This window comes from Littorina saxatilis, linkage group LG14, assembly GCF_037325665.1.
Source record: "Littorina saxatilis isolate snail1 linkage group LG14, US_GU_Lsax_2.0, whole genome shotgun sequence".
Lineage (NCBI taxonomy): Eukaryota > Metazoa > Mollusca > Gastropoda > Littorinimorpha > Littorinidae > Littorina > Littorina saxatilis.
In genome coordinates, this window is record NC_090258.1 from 34,968,768 (window position 1) to 34,989,976 (window position 21,209).

The following is a 21,209-nucleotide window of genomic DNA, read 5'->3' on the forward strand; positions in this document are numbered from 1 at the left end:
AGAAGATGAAGCTTCTGGGGCAGAGGGTGATACCTCTTTTTGTCTTCCAGCTAAGCTGCCATCTTTTTTAGCTCTGGCAGCAGGGGTTGCTACACGCTACTTTCCCGAAAGGGTAGCAGTAGCATCGTCATATGCCTTTTCTTCTCCATCTTTTTTGGCGTGTTTTGCTCCTTCTCAGGAACAATCTGCGAACTCTAACGATGTTTTGCCCCACCTCTGCCTTTGCTGGCATCTTATGGGGAGGCTCTGATTCAGTTTGCCGCGGTTTGCGTCTTTTTTAGCTGATTTGAGCTTTCTAAGGAAAATCTTTGAACGTCTAGTTCTTAGGTCCTACATCGGCGGCGGGTGGAATTGTGGAAGGTTTCTCATACGAGTCACCTTTGTCACTACTTCCTTTGGAGCAGCGCTTGGCTGAGCACCTGTTGCGGTGTTGCTTTAGCTTGCTTCACCCGCTCAAGTAGCGCATCACTCGCTGGGCGCGATCCGTAGGCTCGTTTAGCGCCAAGCCTAAGAACTTAAGTTTTTCTTTTGTTCTGCCTACGGAACTACCCCCGGGTATCCCGGAGTTGACGGGCATCCTTTTGGGATGTTTATAGCAAGGAGAAACTGTCTGTTTGTAAGAACAAGGATCTCCGGGCTGTGGAAGTTTGCGTTCGCACTTCCTCATGATTTTCGCTATTGAACGAAACTTTCTTTTGTTCTCTCTCTTGTGCGGTTACGCCCTCACTGGATATCTTTGTGTTTCCGTCAGGACGCAGGTATAAAGGATGTAGCTGTGCTGTTCACTGGAGAAGAGGTCTCTGTCTAAAAGTTTTGTTCTTTTGGCGAGACTTTAATCTCTTCTTTGCTTGAAGGTTGTTTTTTGACTCCGCTTCTATGCTACGCGGACTCTTTTCTAACAAAGAGAAGCTCACTGCAAAAGGAGAGAAGCTCACTGCAAAAGGAAAGAGCATGGCAGGTCTCGGCTTTTTCCCTTTTATCAAGAGAAAAGCTACAGGCTCGCTGTTCTCGGATTTTTCTTTTATCTCCATGGTCTCGCCTTGCGGCAGGGATCTGTGTCGATTACCCACCTCTCTTTCCCATGGGGCAAGTTAGTGGTGGGGGTCGGGAGGCACATAAAAGCACGCTTTATTTCACACTCCCGACAGTTATAATTATGGTAACTGGAGTTTTTTAGTGCTCGGCTTCACCCTCTTTCCGCCTTTGTGTTTTATCACAGCTGCGGGCGGGTATTAGGACTCCCTCTTTATGAGAGAGTCACTGGGGCCTTCCTTTTGGGGTTCTCTTTCATACATCGTATGGTTGTTACTTCCATTTTTTGATACTCAAAATAGTTCGGAAGTGGCTACATTTTATTGGTTTCGGAGCTTCAGGGTTCTGTTTTTGATTCTTAGTCAAACGTTTTTTTTGACTTGTTGGTCTCTTTGACGAGACTGTGCAAGCGGCTCTTTCTAGGAGCTCTTTACTCCAGGTGGAAACTGGATTTACAGGACTGGAACACTTTGGTTGGCTAAGGCAGCTCAGCTTTGTTATGGCCCTTTGTGGTCGGCTGGCGTTAGGCAATCGAACAAAGCAGTAAAATGTGTGTTGATTCAATCAGACAACCCTACAGTGGTGCTTTTTCTCAACAGGCAAGGGGGCCTCTCACTCTCTTTTACTTCCTTATCGAGCATGAGAGGTTTTGTTATGGTTTTACCATCTCGGAGCTTTTTAGCAGGGAAGTACCTTTTTGGGAGGCTCAATGCTCAATGGGCTCTCTGAGTCTTTTTATCAAGAAGGTCTACTTAGTTTAGACTCTATCGCATCACGCTCTTCTTTGACTTCGGGTGATTGGGAGAAGCCACTGATAGAAGTTTTTGCCTCTGGGTACTATTGCTTTTTCGCTAATGGTCTTCTTCCGGTTTACGAATTCCAAAGCTTGGAAGATCAATTGTTTTTATTTTGAGCAGCCTGCTGTTATCACTATTTGGGGCCCACTCGTTTCTGCTTGCCAGGCCTCTTAAGGCCGGCAAGAGGGCGCTGGTTTTTCTCACACTCGAGCCACAGGGGTGTCTTCTGTATGGGAATCATTGAGACGCTCAGGGGCTTCGGCCTCAATTCTGGATTTCATGGGTGGGAGTTCCTCCGTCTCAGACGGATTTCCGTCTCAGAGAAATTTTGACTTTTTTTTTTTTTTTTTTTTTTTTTTTTTTTGCGCCCTCATTGATAGTCATCTCATACTGTGTTATGCCAAATGGACTGATAGTGCACTTTTTGTTGTTTCTAATGCTTGCCAGGTCCCTAAAATTTTTAGTTTTTGTTACTTTTTGTATCTCCAACAAGGTTCTTATTTATCAGAATTAAACTCAGGAGAGGCCAGAGAAACCCTTTTAAATTCATAAAATTCGTTTTCGGCCGGGGGCCTTCGCCCCCCTGGACCCCCCACCAGGGCGCTGCCCCTGGACCCCGCCGGGGCCTTGGCGGCCCCTGGACCCCGGCCTTAAAAAAAGTTCAGTCTTGGAACAATTTTGGGCTCCCACCCATGGTATTTGGTCCAGAGATCTCGGAAGGGGTCAGTGTCTTTGTTTACTTGTCACATCGTTTGGCTTGGAACAAAGGGCGTATTCTTTAACGGAAAGAACTCCTCTTCTCTCCGTTCATTTCAGATGGCGAATCATCTATCCTGGCTTTCCGAATTTTTCTCCCACGTTTTTGAGTCACTTGAGAAAAAGTGACTCCATGTAATCGGTCAGTGTTAGTCTGTCCGGCCGGCCGGCCGGCCGGCCGTAGACACCACCTTAACGTTGGACTTTTCTCGGAAACTATCAAAGCGATCGGGCTCATATTTTGTTTAGTCGTGACCTTCAATGACCTCTACACTTTAACGATGGTTTCGTTGACCTTTGACCTTTTTCAAGGTCACAGGTCAGCGTCAAAGGGAAAATTAGACATTTTATATCTTTGACAAAGTTCATCGGATGTGATTGAAACTTTGTAGGATTATTCTTTACATCAAAGTATTTACATCTGTAGCCTTTTACGAACGTTATCAGAAAAACAAGGGAGATAACTAGCCTTTTCTGTTCGGCAACACACAACTTAACGTTGGGCTTTTCTCGGAAACTATAAAAGTGACCGGGCTCAAATTTTATGTGAACGTGACTCATTGTGTTGTGAATAGCAATTTCTTCCTGTCCATCTGATGCCTCATATAATATTCAGAACTGCGAAAGTGACTCGATCGAGCGTTTGCTCTTCTTGTTTGGATTAAGACGTTATGTGATGTCAGTTGCACTGAAACAGCTCGGTCACATTTCCTTTGGGGGCTTTTCAGCCAGCACGTTTAAGGGAGCCTCCCTTCGGCTGGCTGTAAACAAGTCTCCTTTCCTGATTTGGGCTTTGCTCCTTGTTTTGGAGTTGTTTTGAGATCAGTTTTTTTGATCCTTTACAAAATCTGGCCTTGCTGATCAACACGGAAAGCGGTTATGCTTACTCTAGTAGCTTCTGTGAGAAGTGGAGTAAGTGTGTTTTTTCTATCTAGTTTTGCTATAGACAGCTCTTTGGAAAAAGACTGATCTATGGGGCTTAGTTTTCTTTCAAAATTTCGGACAAATAGGAGGAAACTGAGAAATCAGCTCCGATTCACGTTTCAATCACTTAGCAATATTTTGGCTCCTCTAGAGCCATTTTTTAGCTAAGTTTACATTTCGAGGTTCGAAAGCTTTTCTGACTTGCACTGATCTTTTTTAGATCATTGAATCAAAGGTTCTTGATCATATCTTTCGACTCTGTCGTGTTATAACCTGTTAAGGTTGAAAACGACGTTAAACATCAAATAAAGAAAGAAGGAATATCTATCTTCATTGGTAGAGGTAATGGCTTTTTGAAGTCAACCTTAGCTAGATGGACTGCCACATTCTTTAGGCAGGCCTTCAAGTGGTGGCAGGAAAAGGGGGGGGGGGGCAGTCAGTCCTTCCTCTTCAGGCAGCCCGGTCTTAACTTTTATCTCTTGAGCAAGTGTCTTGCTACTGGAGGTTCTGGTGTACATAATTGTCTTGTTAGAGCCCTCAGCAGTTTTCTGTTTTGGACTCCACACACTCGATCGGAAACTCAGAAACTTCTTTTTATATCACTTAACATGGTGCGGGGTGCAGGTATCTCGAAAGTCATGTTATTCAAGTGGGCCTCCACCATAGTTAGACAAGCTTTGGTATTGTGGCGGATTCAGTTGGGTGATGTCAGGGCAGTTGGCCCTTTATTACTACAGCCAGGTCTCATGGGGCAAGAGGTTGGTATTCCTCTCTAGCTGTTCTTCGATTTGGTCTCCTGGCATTATTTCTTGAGTCGGCTTACCGGCTTGCTTAAGATGTTTTTCATCGATGTCTATCTCAGAGATGTCTCTTCATTGAGACAGAATGCGTTTCTGTGTTGCCTGCTCTGGTAGCGGTAGGACAGATTCTCATTTCCTGATTAGGTAAAGTGCCCTCCACCTTTAGTAGCAATCTGCCATATGTGAGTTGGGTAAGATATACTGTTCAAAAAAAGAAACGCATAGTTGCTACTTGCCAAATTTGTTTTATTTTTCGAAAAAATTAACAGAAAATCCAATATTTAGATTATTTGTTTGAAATTTGGTATGGACACAGTTGAATGCACACACAGTTCATTTGCATCTTCAAATCAATCAGTCAATCAATACGATTGGGTGCCGAGGCTGTCAAGTCAGTAGGGGGTGTGACTGCCTTGAGCAGCAACAACTGCCCGGCACCTTCTGGGCATGGACTGGATCAGATGCCGGATATCTTGCTGTGGGATGGTGTCCCACTCCTCCTGAAGTGCCTGCAATAGATCGCGGTGATTTGCCGGCGCTTCTTCTCGCCTGCGCACACGTCTGTCCAATTCATCCCAGAGGTGTTCTATCGGGTTCATGTCTGGCGACATGGATGGCCAGGGAAGCACCTGGACATGGTGGTCGGTGAGGAACTGGGTGGTGAGTCGTGCTGTGTGCGGGCGAGCGTTGTCCTGCTGGAATATGGCATCCTGTTCAGCCAGAAGAGGAAGGGCGTGTGGGCGCAGAATTTCCTCCATGTATCGCTGGGCAGTTATGCGCCCTTGGACGTGCACCAGGGTGCTCCTTCCAGCGGTATTGATCGCCCCCCACACCATGACGCCTCCACCACCATGAACGGGTGCCTCATCCACACAGTTGGGCGCGTAACGTTCGTTTACTCTCCGGTAGACCCTCCTCCGACCATCATGTCGCTGGAGCAGGAAGTAGGACTCGTCGCTGAACCACACGTGTCTCCAGTGATTCCGGACGGTCCAGCGAAGGTGCTGGTTGCCCCACTGCACTCGGTTCTGGCGAAGGCGGCGGGTGAGGACAGCTCCTCTGTGAGGTCTGCGAGCTCTCAAACCAGCTTCATGCAGGCGGTTCCGCACGGTCTGGTCCGATAATCAGTGTGGCCCGGGGAGAGCCTGGACAGAAGATGAGGCCGACAGGAAACGATTCCGGAGGTGGCGGAGCCGTATGAAGCGGTCGTGAGCAGCAGTTGTCGCCCTTGGTCTTCCCGCTCGTGGCAAGTCAGCAACGGAGCCAGTGGCTTGAAACCTGACCCACAGTCTTCTGATGGTGCTCTGGTACACGTGGAAGTGCCTGGCGATTGCACTTTGACTTTGGCCTGCTTGTAAACGACCCAATGCAATTTGGCGGTCTTCTCTGCTCAATCGGGCCATCTTTCGTCGCTGAATTGTCGTCTGATTTCTTTGTGGCGAACAATCCGCTTTTATGGGTTTTGGAAGACATGGTGAGAGCTCAATATTCCCCGAGTTTCACGAGATTACACTGAAGCATGACGAGTGGTCATGCCAAATGAGCAATTTTGACATTGTAGCCACTGATAACGCATGCGTCACGTGCAGAGCTCACTTGTGGCAATGGACGAAAGGTCGACGACCAGATAAACATTTTCTGCAGTTTGGTGGATATCCTTGTAGCCATATAACTAAATTAACCAAATATTACAAGCTATGCGTTTCTTTTTTTGAACAGTATAGGACAGGCAGCTGGTCTCGGCTGAAAGTATGGTCATTGACCCGAGGTCACAAGGCCAAACAGGTCTAAAAATGCAGACTCTTTGATCTCACTGCAAATCGGCAAAAAAACGTATTTTCACTCTGTATACTTCCTTTGACTTGCGGCTAATACACTAGAAGCGCCTATTGTGGGGATTTTCTCATTTTAAACTTAAAAGTAGGGGTTGCGGGTTTTACAAAGAAATGCCTTATACTTATAGAGTGTTAATTAACAGATAGGTTCCGTGTGGTTTTCTACGCAGGTATTGCCTTCCCTACATGTATCTCGGTCAACAACTGCATCTGTCACTATTCTCCACTCAAGAGTGATCCTGACATCACGCTGCACGATGGTGACATGGTCAAGATGTGAGTTGATCAGACACTTTTCACGCTTCAACTGTTACTTATTCAGACCTTTTGGGGCGACATTTGGGCAAAGTTTAACCCTAAGGGATGATGCTATATATATTTTTCTGGGGAGTTGCCCAAATGGGCATGGAAGTTTCAGAAAATCACAATGGTTAAGGCAGTCCTTTGAAATACCTATTCCTAACCTTGACCCCGCCAAAAGTCGGCAGATCTGCTGAAATGTTTTTGATGATTTATTATTTGAAAGATTTTTTATTTTTTTCCTAATCCTAGGCCAAAAACATCCCTAGATGCACCAAAAGTGCCTGGAACTTATCTTCTTGTAGACAGATTCTGGTTTGCCTGCATCACTTGTATTATCCCTACAGCCCTACTTAAAAAATAAAGTAATCGGTGACATTCTGTCTGCTCTGGATGGTGTTGATGTGTCAGTGCTTACCCTACTTGACCTCTCTGCAGCGTTCGACACAATTGACCATGTCACGCTTCTCCATAGACTTAAGACTCTGTACGGCATCTCCGGTCCACCGCTAGCATGGCTCGAGTCCTATCTCATTGGCAGGACTCAGGCTGTGCTTGTCGATGGCCAGATGTCTGCTCCAGCCCCACTTTCTTTCGACGTTCCTCAAGGTTCAGTACTCGGTCCCATCCTTTTCATCATGTACACTAAGCCCCTCTCCACACTGATTCAAAACCATTCTGTTTTAAATCAGTCTTTTGCTGATGACACCCAGCTGTATAAACCCAGTCCCCCTGCAGAGACACATTCCGCCATCCAGACCATTCAGACATGCATCACTGATGTTAAATCTTGGATGGTCGATAACAAACTTAAGCTGAATGATGATAAGACTGAAGTCTTACTGTGCAAAAAGAACACTACATTTCCCTCTCCCCAACCTGTTTCTGTTCAAATAGGCAACACCGACATTCTTTTCTCACCATCAGCTAGAAACCTTGGATTCACCCTTTCATCTGACATGACCCTTAACAAACATATATCTTTAGTCTGTAGAGCAGCTTATTTTGAGCTTCGTAAGATCAGCACCATTCGCCACATACTCTCCTCTCAAACAACTAACACTCTTGTCTGTGCCTTTGTTCTTTCTAAACTTGACTACTGCAACTCTCTTCTCTCTGGCTGTCCTCTGTACCTCCTGCATAAACTACAAAAAGTCCAAAACTCGGCAGCACGCCTCATTCTCAAAGCACGAAAACGAGATCACGCAACACCACTTCTTCACACACTGCACTGGTTACCTATTCAAGCCCGCATTGACTACAAACTGTCCACCCTCTGCTTTAACTTCTTTTCTGGCTCGTCTCCTGCTTGCTTCTCTGAACTCCTCACCGTCTATTCTCCAGCAAGACAACTCCGTGCCTCTTCTGACTGTTGCATCCTTACCATTCCACACACCAAAACCAAAACATACGGACAACGCACTTTTACTTTCTGCGCACCCACACAATGGAATTCTCTCCCCTTTCACATCCGCCACTCTGTCAACCCAAGCATTCAAACGAGCATTTAAAACGCACCTTCAAGAAATACAACCCCTGATTTTGTTTTCTCAGTCCATCAGTAGGCTACATGTAGTGTATTTGTTGTTTTAGTGATAATGTGATAATGTATATAAACATCTAGGGCTGTTTTCAGTATTGTTGATAACATGTTCTGTTTGATTAAGGGTGTTCAGCTGGTATTTCCTTGTTTTCACTACCTATTTTATTCATGATTTTATTACTTAGTTAGTGGAAGAATCTTTAGTAATGTATGTTTGATGGTGTATGCTTTTAATTAAGCGTTGCTGACTATGAATGTAGATGTAAATGCTTGTATAACTGTGTTTTAATTTTAAATGTGTCAAGCGCAAAGAGCATAATTGTAAAGTTATGATGTTGCGCTATATAAATGCTCATTTATTATTATTATTATTATTATTATTATTATTATCAATATCAGCATTGTTTTTGTAACTTTATGTGCACAGCCTATGTTGAATAAATCTTAAAGATGCAGTCAAACATGTGATGCTTGAGATTGAAAATGTGGTGCTGCTGTGCTAGTGGATATGTAAATGGCGAGTAGAATTGTAAATCTACTCGCCAAATGCGAGTAAAGTTGCTGAATCAAATGGTTGGTTTGGTGAGTAAAAATACAAAAAAATTGCTCTCTGGCTAGTAAATTATTAGAAGTACTAGCAAAAGGCCAGTGCCCCATTTTGTGGACTTTCAGCGCTGGACAGGCACTGCAGATTTTGGTGTTTGAAATTTGATGTGTTCATTTTTGTGCATCAGTGCACAATTGATCTGTGTGTGTAGTTTTTATTGATTGTTGTCTTTCCTTTCTCATTCTTTGTGATACTTGCAGTGACCTTGGAGCTCATGTGGATGGGTTCATTGCTGTTGTTGCTCACACGCTGGTCATCGGTTCCTCAAAGGTAAGGAGCCAGCAAGGTGTCAACCCACTCCCACATTCACCCCAACAAAAAGCTGCACACAGCCATTTTTAGAAAGGAATACACATGGACAAACTATCAATTAGGTAAGCATGAGAAGGAACCATTTGCAAGGACTTGAGGTTCAAGATGAATGAGATTCTTTTTATTTGGAGCAACTTTCATGTACAGACCAGAACAACAAAGAATTTCTGTTGAGAGCCCAGAAAAGATGTTGGTGATTATTTGTTTTCGACAATCGTGGGATATATACATAGCAACCAACCCTATAGAATTTTTCGGGAATCTCAAGAAATACTTTTTCCTCTGCACCACTCCACACAATGAAAGCTGGAAAACTTTTTTAATGCTTAAAAAGCTTATTTATACATCACTCTAAAAAGTTCAACACCAAGCCAGAATGTCTCATCTTTTGTTTCCAAATTTTCGGCCCGCAGGCCTTCTTCAAAGGTACACAGACCAAGCGTCTATAGTAACAACACAGCAATGGAACATCCTATCGTACATCACATAAAGACATAACATTACATTTAATTACATATCTTATCCCAATTCACATATAGCAATTTACTTCAGTTTAGTGCTAGAACGCTGAAAACTACGCTCCACCCTGGTAGGGGGGAAGTAACCCTAAAAATAGAACGGCCTTGACGGTCACATGACAACGCCAGGTCAAGGTTACCTCTCAACATGCATTGCGCATGCGTGTTCTCGCCGCCATCTTATTCATTCCACTCTTCAGCGATAGCGTCTAAGGACGTGTTTTGGATTACGCTCGAGCTATTTTGTTAGCCCACTGCTTCTTTGGCAGACTACACCCTGGTTACGTCTGTATCTTAGCTTTCTAGCTGAGATTGGGTGAGATTTTTCCATTTTCTTTCGTCGTATTTGCTTTCGTTTGCCACGAGTTAGTCTTTGTTTACTTTCGTCTGCAAGACTAACGCCAGTATGGCGGACAGTAAGAAGAAGAAACCCAGCTCTAGACAGGTAGCCAATACAGAGTCTCCGTCTAAGAAAGCGGCTAAGAAGCCCAAGGGTTCTAAACCTACAGTTACTGTGTTCGAGCCAGTTTCTCAGAATGCTTTCAACAGGCATGAAAATTCTCCGTATTTTCCGTATTTTTGAAAAAAATAAACCGTATTTTTTTTTAATTTCCGTATTTTTCCTTTTTTTTTTATTTTTTTTATTTTTTTTTTAATTTTTTTTTTCCTAGTCATAGTTATAGTAAAATAGTTTTGGGGCCATGTTTGAATCCAATTTTAAGGCTCAGATAGCCCCAGATTGCACCAAATTGCACCCTTGAAAAAAAAAATTTCCGGGGGGGCATGCCCCCGGACCCCCCTAGAAGTCTTGGCGCTTCGCGCCTGCGAAACTTGGCGCTACGCGCCTTCGAATTTTTTCTTCAGTATTTTTTTCTTTTCAGTTTTCATGCCTGTTTCAAGGTAGAAATTGACAATCCTAAGAGTTCGGTTATGCCGGCGCTGAAGCAAGAATGCAAGTCAGCGCCGGTTAAGGCTAGCATAGCATCGGAGAAGGAAGATTTGTCAGCAATGTTTGCAACGTTTAGCGATGAAATGAGGTGCATGTTTTCGTCAGAATTGCGCTCGGCGAGCGAACATTTGCTCTCCCTTCAGGCAGGAACGGTAGACGATCGCTCTCGGTCGAGGGTTATGGCAGCGCCGTCAGCCACTGTTACGTCGGCCGACGTTCACGTTCAACAACATTCCGGTGAAGACGGAAAGAGTTTCCCTCACCATGCCTCCATTTCCCGATTCAGCAGCTCCATTAAAGGTACTGTGACTGTCCCACAGGGAGATACGCATGGGCGTTCCCTACTTCCGCCCGGTGCCGGGTAGGAAGCCGTGATAAGACAGGAGGCTTGCTCGCATCACGACCTGCAGGGGCCTGTATTTAGATCGGAGGACACGCAAGTACCAGTTTGCTATACGGACGCAACATCGGTACAGCGGTCCAAGCTTCCGCCACGGGTGCGCGAAGTTGTTAAGAGACAGGAGGCTTGCTCGCATCACGACCCGCAGGGGCCTGTACTCTTAACGGAAGACACGCGAATGCCGGTTTGCTCTGAAGCATCCCTAGCACAGCGTTCTTCCCTTCCGCCCAGGGGGCAGGAAGTTGTAAGGCAGGAGACTTGAGCATCCCTAGCACAGCTCTCCACACTTCCGCCCAGGGGGCAGGAAGTTCTCTCCAGAGAGGATACGAGTAGAGGACATGCCTCACGCGGTACCTCTCTTCCGGATGACACTGCCTATGACTATGTCAGTCAATATGGCGGTGAATTTCCGGTAGGCACTTCCGTGCCGGAAGGAGAATCGGAATACGGAGCTTCCCTTTCTGATGAAGATCCCAATTTCCGGCTACCAGACAAGCTTCCCCATGCAGTAGCTTTGGCAGCACAGGTAGCTTCAAGAAAGGAGTGGTGTCGGCAACAAGCTTGTCTGCACCACCACCTTCTGCTGTCAGAGATTTTCGCTCAACACAGGGAGAAAAACAAACTTTTAAGTTTCGTGAATCTCCCTCAGTGGCGTATGAGATGTCTAAGATTCTGGCTAAGAATTTCCGGTCGGAATATGTGCCTTTGGACACAGTGCCTCTGCTATCAGCGCACAGTCCGGCACCAGAGTTAGCACAGCCGTGGCTAGCCTCCGCACAGCCAACCCCTTATGTCGGGCAAGCTGCTGCCCGGAAGTTCTTTTTGAACTCTGCGCCACTCAATCTCTAAGACACTTTTTCTTTACCACGAGCGCCACTTCCGGTGACACCGGAGTAAGCGACACTCAGGGAGGATGGCTACAGTAAGGACAGAGCTGTTCCTTATACAGAGTCCGCTCTCGTAGCATTGGAAGAAACGGGGAGATACAACCTAGAGTTAGCTTCTCTTTCGGAAACGCTACTCAGGTCCCTCTCCCGTTCTATCGCTATGTCCTTGGAACCGTTTGAGTTTCGACAGGACGCGAGCGAAGAGGATGTGACGACGCTGCTCGCTACTTTGGCCAAAGTTTCAGCCGAACAAATGTGTCTTTCTGCGCATCTTTATGCACACGCGGTGCACACGCGCAGGTCAGCGTTTCTCTCGGGTTCCAGGATCCAAGACAAAGCCACGCTTGAGGCTCTCAAGTTATCCCCGTTCACTGAGGATGCCTTGTTGGGACAGCCGTCGCTCGACGCGCTTCACAAGCAAACCCGGGACGATCGGGATTTAGCTATAGCCAAGATAGCGCAACACGGCTTTCCTAAGCCTCACAGCAAGAGCTACGGACCGCCTAAACCTTCCGCCTCTTCGGCGAATAGGGGCAGGTCAGCACAGGCCAGCTCTTCAGACTACTCTGGAAGGAAGGGAAGGCTCCCTTAACCAGAGTTCCACCGTTGTTCAAGTTTCCTGTCAAACTGGAAGCAAAAATGGCGATACAAACAGATGTCTTGTCTCTGATACAGAAGGAGGCGATAGAAGAAGTAAAGGATCACAACTCCCCAGGTTTCTATGGGAGAATTTTCGTGGTACCGAAGGCTTCAGGGGGCTGGCGCCCAGTTTTAGACTTGTCTCTGAACAGATTTCTGAGACAAATCAAGTTCACAATGGAGACACCAGCGTCAGTCAGATACGCACTCAGGCCGGGACCAGAGCTTTCTATCGCTGGTGGCAGGCAAACATGTTCGTCTTCATACAGACAATACAACTGTTGCAGCCTACATAAACAAACAGGGCGGTTCCCGCTCTCTCATGCTTTCACTCAAAGCATGCCAAATTCTGAAGTGGTGTCACCAGCATCAGATCACGTTATCAGCAAAATATCTGCCGGGAAAACTGAATGTTTTGGCAGACTCGCTCAGTCGATCCTCAAAAGTACTCCACACGGAGTGGACAATCACTGAGCGGCTTTGAGTGCAGGTGGACAAACCGATAGTCACAGTTTATGCTTTCCCACCATTCCAACTTCTCGGAAAAGTGCTGAGGAAAGCAGAGTTGGAACAACCATCCCTGATTCTAGTCGCTCCAAGGTGGTCGAGTCAGCATTGGTTTCCGGATCTCCTCCGCTTAGAAGGTTCTCCCATTCCTCTGAACCTGGAAAAGGGAGAATTACTGCAACCACGCACCGGCATTCAGCACGAGAACCCACAGTCCCTGCTCCTTCACGCATGGAGACTGTGAGAAGATCCCTGCGTCGGTCGGGCGCCTCGGACGGGACACTGGATTTGGTTCAAAAAGCGCACAGGACTTCTACGAGTTAAGTGTACGCTTCACATTGGACAGCTTGGGTTAAATGGTGCGCGGGGAATCAGGTCAGTTCTGTCTCCCCGCATTCTATGCAGGTAGCTAATCACTTATCTTGGTTAGCAGCTCAGGGCAGCTCCCCCTCGTCTCTTCGAGTTAGACGTTCTGCTATTTCGGCTACGCTCAGGCAGTTGGGTTACAACATTAACCTCAGCGGTGTTATCGCTAGTGTCCTAAAAGGTGCGTGGATAGGTTTTGCTAGAATCAGAGCCCCAGTTCCTGCTTGGGATCTCTTCCTTATTCTAGAATTCTTAAGATCGCAAGATTTTGAACCGTTGCAATCAGCAAGCTTAGTTAATCTTACACGTAAGACACTTTTGCTTGTTCTTTTGGCCACTGCAAGAAGAGGCAGTCAAATTCATGCTCTCTCAGGCTTATCTAGAGACATAGCTTTTGAAAAAGATGGCTCTATTTCTTTACGTTTTAGGCTGGATCTTCTAGCCAAAGACCAGAAGCCTGATCAAGTTTCCCCCATAATCAGAATTCTTCCTCTTAGCAAAATTCTGGCGCCAGGAGACCCCGATTTGTCTAACTGCCCAGTTCGAGCTCTTAGCAGTTATCTGTCCCGCACGGCTCCTATCAGAGCTAAACAGCAGAAGCTTCTTTTCTTATCTCTGAACACTGCTAGAGACAAAGACATATCTAAGGTAACTCTTGCTAAATGGGTCTCAACGCTGATCAAACAAGCGTATGGGTGGTGGCACAAAAAGAAAGGGGGGGAGGGGAGGCAGTCAGTTCTCCCTCTAACGTCGGCAAGGACGCATGAGGCAAGATCCTGGTCATCCTCCTTAGCTGTGCTAAGGTCAGGTAGATTATCTGAAGTCCTCCATTCTGCCTACTGGAGATCGGAGGATGTTTTCATCAACCATTACCTGCGCGACACGACGGTACCAAGGCGCTACCGGCGATAGTAGCAGCAGGGCAATTGTTGCCTAGCTCATAGGTGAGCACCCCACCACCTTAATTAGCAATCTACTATATGTGAATTGGGATAAGATATGTAATTTAATCGAAAATTTTAAGAATAAATTTTCATTTGATTAATATACTTACCCAATTCACATAGTAAAGTCCCTCCCGCCTACCCCGCTTTAGATTCCCTAAAAATAAAAGGGCGCTTCGAGCGAATGAATAAGATGGCGGCGAGAACACGCATCCGCAATGCATGTTGAGAGGTAACCTTGACCTGGCGTTGTCATGTGACCGTCAAGGCCGTTCTATTTTTAGGGTTACTTCCCCCCCTACCAGGGTGGAGCGTAGTTTTCAGCGTTCTAGCACTAAACTGAAGTAAATTGCTATATGTGAATTGGGTAAGTATATTAATCAAATGAAATTTATTCTTAACATTTTCGATTCTTCAAGAAAAATATGATTAGTGTTTAGTCTCTACCAGCCCGCATGCCTTTTTGAATGTATCATAAACAGACCTGGGAACCCATACGATTTCGCCGTATTTTGTACACAGGATTATCTAGAATACGAGCAGTACGGTCAGTGGAAAAAAATACGACGAGAAAATTCCTACACTACTTTTTCGCAAGCTCATCCCGAAGCCAATCCAGTATTTTGATAAATGATAAAAAAAAAATTCAGTAAACATTGAAAGAAGCATTTGTTTTAAACGTATTTGTAAATTGAATTAACGGTGCGACGGACGCGTGTGAAACATGTTTGAATCATGGATGTTCAAATGCTGTGCGGAGTACTCATTTTTCTGAAAATACACCAAGTTAACTTGAGAATACTCCAAGTGCAAAACAGAGGTTCCCAGGTCTGCATAAAACAAGGGTCTATGGTTACAATTATACACATTTATCAATAGAACATAGTACAGCAGTCCCTGCAATGTATGGCCCCCGGCGTGAGCGGACACCTGACATGTACGGACACATTTGCTCGGCACGGAGTGTTTTCCTTCTATATTTGCCCCCCCCTTAAACGGACACCTGCAAAACGTGGACGCGGACACTCATTTTCGGTCCCAACAGCAGGTCATACCTCCAATGTACAGACAGACCATCCTCACATTTTCACCACAACAAAATCGATAACAGAGCAGTCCGGCTCTTGGTACAAAGATCACAGCCGCAATGGCGTGATGACAGGCACTGATAACTTGAGTGCACGTGTACCCATCAGGAAGGGTGTAGTTTTGGTCAGGAGTGGAGTACATGCGAAGATGCCAACATAAAACTGCACTGTGCTCTTTATTCTTGTCTGTTGGACGTAAACAACAGAAACCACAGTCGATGAAGGTCCTGAGCGAAAGAGAGTGAAAAACCGGCCACAGTTCTCAACATCGTGTGTCTGTGTGTAACCTCTTTCATTGACAAGATACTCTTGTTCCCCCTCAGCCTTGACCAGTGAGTCGGTTGCCTAATCTGTGAACCCTTCAGTTGTCTTGCTTTGTCAAAAGTTAAACACAGTCAACTGGTTTTCCTCTGAGTGAACAGTGCAGCTGGCCTCTCTGGCCACAGCCCCAAACAGTACATGGCTGGAGGGAGTGAGAGAGAGGGAGGGGTGGTGGAGGGGTAGCTGGCTAAACTCTGTGGGGTGTCCGGTGTCACTGCATGTCAGCAGGAAGAGCATTGGAGAGAAATAGAGAGGTGTACTCTTCCACACAATTTCCAAGCATCAGTTGTCAGGCTTGGGGTAGGCATTAGTGAGGGAGAGTGGGAGCTGTGTTATGTACAGTGTATTTCGACTGAAGAGTGAAAAGTCACTGCCATGCCACATGATCGGCATGCAGTCAATAAAGCCAGACAAGAAGAAAATAAATTACATGATTATGACATGCAGCTCTATCTGCTGCTATTTATTCAAACTGGTTTTCAAGCCTATTCTTGCAAAGCATCTGCACACCCTCTGTGCTGTGTGTGGCTGCTTTCGTATGTCAGTGCATGGTGAGTGTGTTCACTGCCTTGAGGATTTATTTTATCTCTTCTTTTTAACACTTTTCATACAAATCATGTTTACAGAACGTTGAAAGAAGGATTAGGAGTTTATTGTTATTGTTTAGTAGCCACAAGAAGTGATTAGCATAGACTCAATCCTGTTGTTTGTGTGTCGCTGTGTGCGTGTATGGGGGAGGGGGTGGCGTGGTCACCCCTCCCGTGACCGGACACCTGCAATGTACGGACAGTTTTGCTATGGCCCAAGGGTGTCCGTTCATGAGAGGGACTGCTGTATGTCACATGAAGACATAATATTATCTTCTTCCAAACAAGAGGCGAAGCCTTCAAGGCTCACGTAAGAAATCGACAAACAGTAACACAAACTCAATCACTCCGTCACACATACACACACACAGTAAGCATAGGTGACACGGTGCAAGAGTGCGAGACTCTAGATCTGTCTGTCTGTAGCCTACTTACGGGGACACGACTGCCAGATGGCCAGATCGACACTGCGCTTTCGACAGCGCTTCCTCGTGCAGACACTGGAAACGCGCTGTGCAGATTAACCTGTAGGAAATCTCCTTTGGCATCTTCTTTATCTATTTTTCTGGAGCTACGAAACCGAACAATGTGAAATCATGAGTCGTCTTCTCCGAATCGGCGAAGTGCAGCTCGGTGATAACTGTATCTATACCACAATCCTTCACGCGATCTGACCTAACCTTGATCTGACCTAACCTTGACCCCTGACCTGGTCTACATACCACACACGACACAAACCAGTCAGCTGTTTTTACCCCCCCCCCCCCAAAACCCCCCACCACCCGTTTTCTTTGGATACACACTTAAACTACATACGTGCCGATGAAATGTTGATCATTGCTTCAGTACTTTAAAACTGTTGCTTGAATAATAACCAGGTAAAATTAGTATTTCGGTGTTCAGTCAAATGTTAGTTTCTACCACAGACATACATACGCACGCACAGACAGACAAAAGTTAGCATCGCATAGGCTACACTTACGTGATTCAAAAATCATATCAAGTTTATAGTCTCTGCTAGCACGCAAGCCTTCCTCAAAGTATCATAGACCAGGCGTCTGGTTACAATTAAACACATATATATAGAGGTTACAACACAAGTGGTTTTTTATATGGCTTGTATTTCAGTTAAGACCCAGTGGATGAATATCAAGGGACTCACGAGCCTCTGGTCCTCCTCAGGACTAGATTACCTTGTGATACGTCCCCCACAAAGGGACTTTGCTCTGTAAATCTCGGTCCCCCTTGAGGAGGGTCTGATGCTCCCAATAGGCTGTCTGTGAAGGGATACTTATTTCTCTCTCTTTCTCTGCTAAGAGATTTTAAAAAATCTCGGAAGAAAGTCTCTGCTGACTTTCAATTGTTTCTTTCACAATCTCTGATGTTTTTTAATGTGGTCACCGTGAAAGTTGCATCGCCTTTAAAGCGATCCAATTGAACAAGTCTTGCAGAAAACTTCTTCTTTACCAAGTCCTGTGAAAAGTTGACCGCTTTTCCTGTTTAACCTTTTCAAAATTAGATCTAACTTGTTCGCGTATCCATTTCTGGATCTGCAGGCTGGTACAGAGTTACCTCCCTTTAGACTTTTTTCAAATTTCCCTTGTTTTAACCTAATTTCTTGGTTAAAACTTGTCTAAATTTCTAAATTCTTTCTTAATAAAATCAATTCCACACTTTGGCCTTAAACACGTCACGGCCAATCCGGCCTCTCCCATAATGCAACAGAAAAAGGGGCGGGGCTTAGCAAAAATAGCACAACGCGTGGCACGCGATGTAAACACGAACAGGCCAGATGGAAGGAGAAAGTGTGTAATGTCCTACTATGCCAAGACCTGCGATGCGTACTCCTGCCACAGTTCAGTCACAGACGAAAAAGAAGTGTCCGCAAAGTGCACTGGGGACGCCGGGGCACCAGGGCGCCCTAATAAATCAGCTTCAATGTTTTTGTCAATAATAAAGCGCAAGATAGTGTCCACAAGCTCTTTGTCACTTTGTTTCGATTTCCTTCTCCCAAAAATGTTTCAACCTTTTGAACTTGGGCGTAAATAAGATCAATTTCCTCTCTCTCACCGCTAAACTGAATTTTACCATCTGGCTTTCTGTCTGTGCGAGCAGCGTTTCTTCTTTTAACAGCTTCTTCAGAATTTTTCACAAATTTTCGTTTCTGAACATTTGTGATATCTTGCATATTGATTGCGTATCTTGTTTATATTTACAATACAATTGAACTTCACACAGAGAACCTTTGTGTCAAAGAAATCAGTCACACAGAGAAAAACAGAATAACTATGTCAAGGCTGTAGATGTCAGGCTAGTCAAACGGACAAAATGAAATGTAACTTAGTCTTGGTTGCTGTAACTCAGTCACCGCTAATGGTACTTTCGCTGATATTGCAGAAAAACAACACAGAATCAGCCAAAACCGCGAACAATAAACAAGTTTAATACGTCACAACGTCAATGAACAGAATTCTCGAGTCAATTTTTCACTCTGACTAAAGTGGGGCAAGCGTCAAACACCACTAAAATAAAGAGGGAAATCTTGGCGCATTTTTTTGGCGGAATACTTGAACAAACCAATCATTTAATATCATATTCTTACTCCGAATCACATTAGCATTGAGTCACCTGAGATGCTTATCACTGAAAAACGCTTACCCGGCTAAAGAATTTAAAGGGAAGCAACCCCATCACCAAAACGAAAGTGAAAGTAGCTTTGGTAATGGGCCAGTACACCGGGAGTTACCTCCCATACGGGTGTATGCCACGTCACTTCCTCTAGGAACACGTGCCTATTATCATACGTCTTTTTCACCTCGGAGAGGACGGTTCACTTTTTGACGCTCTGTGGCTGACCTTGTGTGTTTGAGTGACACCCGCCGGCCACGTTACCCAGCTTGTCTGCTCGCCTTGCCTACAGTTTGGTGAGCTCGTTCCCGTTTGTTGTTGGTTGTTTGCGCTGTTTCGTTACTGTACGTTGTCCGTTTTTTACGGACTTGTGTGTCAGTGACTTGCGTGTTTCGCCATTTTGTTGTGTGAGTTAGTTAGCTAACTCGTGTGACTTTGCTAGTAGCTCTGCGTGCCCTCTTTCTGTTTGGGCAAGTGTAGCTTTAGTATTTTGTTGACGCGTAAGCGTGTGTGTTTACTGTGTTTTCAGTCGTTTTGACTTACGTTTCAGTAAATCTTTTTACTTTGCCACGTGTTGTTGACGTTTGTGTCAGTGTCTTGCGTGTCGCCATTTTGTTGTGTGAGTTAGTTTTCTAGCTCGTGTGACTTTGTTTGTAGCTCTCCGTGCCTCTGCTTGTGGGGCAAGTTTAGCTATAGTATTTTGTTAACGCATTAGTGCGTGTGTTTACTGAATTTTCCAGTCGTTTAGACTTATGTTTCAGTAAATTTTTTCGCGTTGCCACGTGTTGTTGTCAACATGTCTGATTCAGACAAGCGCCGTGGCAAGTCGGACCCCAAGGGGAAAATTAAGGCTAAGTCTTCCTCTTCCAAAGCAACGTTACTTGTTACAGACCAAGAGCGTAACACTTTGTTGGCTGTACCAATTTCGGCGCCTAGCGCTGTTACTACTTCTGCTTCTTTTGCGGCGCCTAGCGCTACTGTTACTTCTGCACCTGTCTCTACATCGGAGACTTCGTCTTCTTTGTTAGCACCTGGACAAGGTGCGTTGGTTTCCTCTCTGTTAAAGTCACTGGTTCCAGAAATCCGCAGCTTGGTGCAGGCAGAATTTCAGCGTTCCGTCGCCAGCAGTTCGGCGTTTCCGGCATCTGGCAGTGACGTCCGGGCATTGGCTTCCGTGTCTTTGTCCTCCACTTCCGGCTTGGAGCAGCGTCCTCCCTCTTCAGCGTCGGTTGGTAAGCAGAGCTGGTCCGATAGCCCTCGTGAGGCGCCTGGACGTTCTCCTTCGGGGGACAGCTCTTTCGCATCGGGTCACGACCGATACCTTGCTGATCTTTCATTTCCGGCGATAACCTACGAGGCCCCGGACTTGTTCGAACAGCGGCGGCAGTCGGTTTCGACTGCCGCATTTCCGGCACTTGCCGGAAGTGATGATCCGTCCGCTCCGGCACGCTACGGCGGTCGCGGCAGGATGGAGTATTCACTGACTTCCGGTCCTTCCGGATCGCGAAGTCAACCAGTGCAGTCTTCACTTCCGCATTTTGCGGTTCCGTTGACTACACTTCCGGTTTCGGCCGGAAACGCTTCTTCCTCTTCTGGTGGTTCCTTCCGGATACCAGATAGTGGATTACAGCGTGCGCCTTCCGGCTTTCAAGCGCCTAGGCTTGAGCAGGCATCACTCCACTCAGTCGGGGGAGTGACGTCAGCTCATCCAGCTCCGGTTTTTGCGGATGGTCGTCCTGCTTACCCTTTACCTTCACAGGGTTTTGGGCGGCAGGATGACGTTAGTGCTCAGGCTTTTCCGGTTTCCGGTTTGCCAGGGCATGCTTCTGCTTCCGGAACTGGTGACTTCGGTCATGGTTCCACGTGTGACTATTCTGATGCTCCATCAGTGGTCAGCGAGGAGTCGCGGGGCGTGTTTCCGTCGAAGCTCAAGTCTGTTCTTGACGTCGCGGCGGAAGTAACGTCTCGTTATTTTCCTGAAGGGGTGGTGGCTGCGGACTCTTCCGCATCATTCGTTCCTTCTGCCATGGCGGACTTCCGGCCGGCACAGGAGGATGTTTCTTCCTTCCGGTTCGCCGAGTCTCCGTCAGTGGCTTACCAACTTTCGCATTCACTGGTTCGTCCAGCACATGCGGGGAGTGGTATTCGGCCAGTGCCTGTTCCGTTACTGCTTCCTTTTGGTCCAGTTCCGGAATCAGCTCAGCAGTGGGTGGCTTCAGCTGCCCAAGCCTCTTCCTTCGTGCCTACGGCCAATAGGAAGCTTGGCATGCCCAATCAGAGCCAGAATTGGCTGGCGTCTTTTGCACTCCCTAGGGCTACCCTTCCGGTTTCCCGGGAATTGCTGCCTCTTCTGACTAAACCGATCAAGCGTGATTCGGTTTTGCCGGTTTCCGAGGCTTCCCTCCTCTCTGCTGAGGAGGTTGGACGTCGGCAGATCGAACTGTCCTCCATTGCGGAGACTCTCGTTCG

General features: G+C 46.2%; 1 protein-coding gene across 1 annotated transcript in view; it reads left to right on the forward strand.

Moving 5' to 3' along the window:
* The window catches only part of LOC138947645 (proliferation-associated protein 2G4-like), a 55,523-nt gene that overhangs the window by 2,536 nt on the left and 31,778 nt on the right, over positions 1 to 21,209 (forward strand). The window contains exons 3-4 of the mRNA XM_070319153.1: positions 6,315 to 6,420; positions 8,795 to 8,864. Of these exons, the coding sequence (XP_070175254.1) occupies positions 6,315 to 6,420; positions 8,795 to 8,864 (176 nt within the window). The remainder of the gene's footprint in view (positions 1 to 6,314; positions 6,421 to 8,794; positions 8,865 to 21,209) is intronic.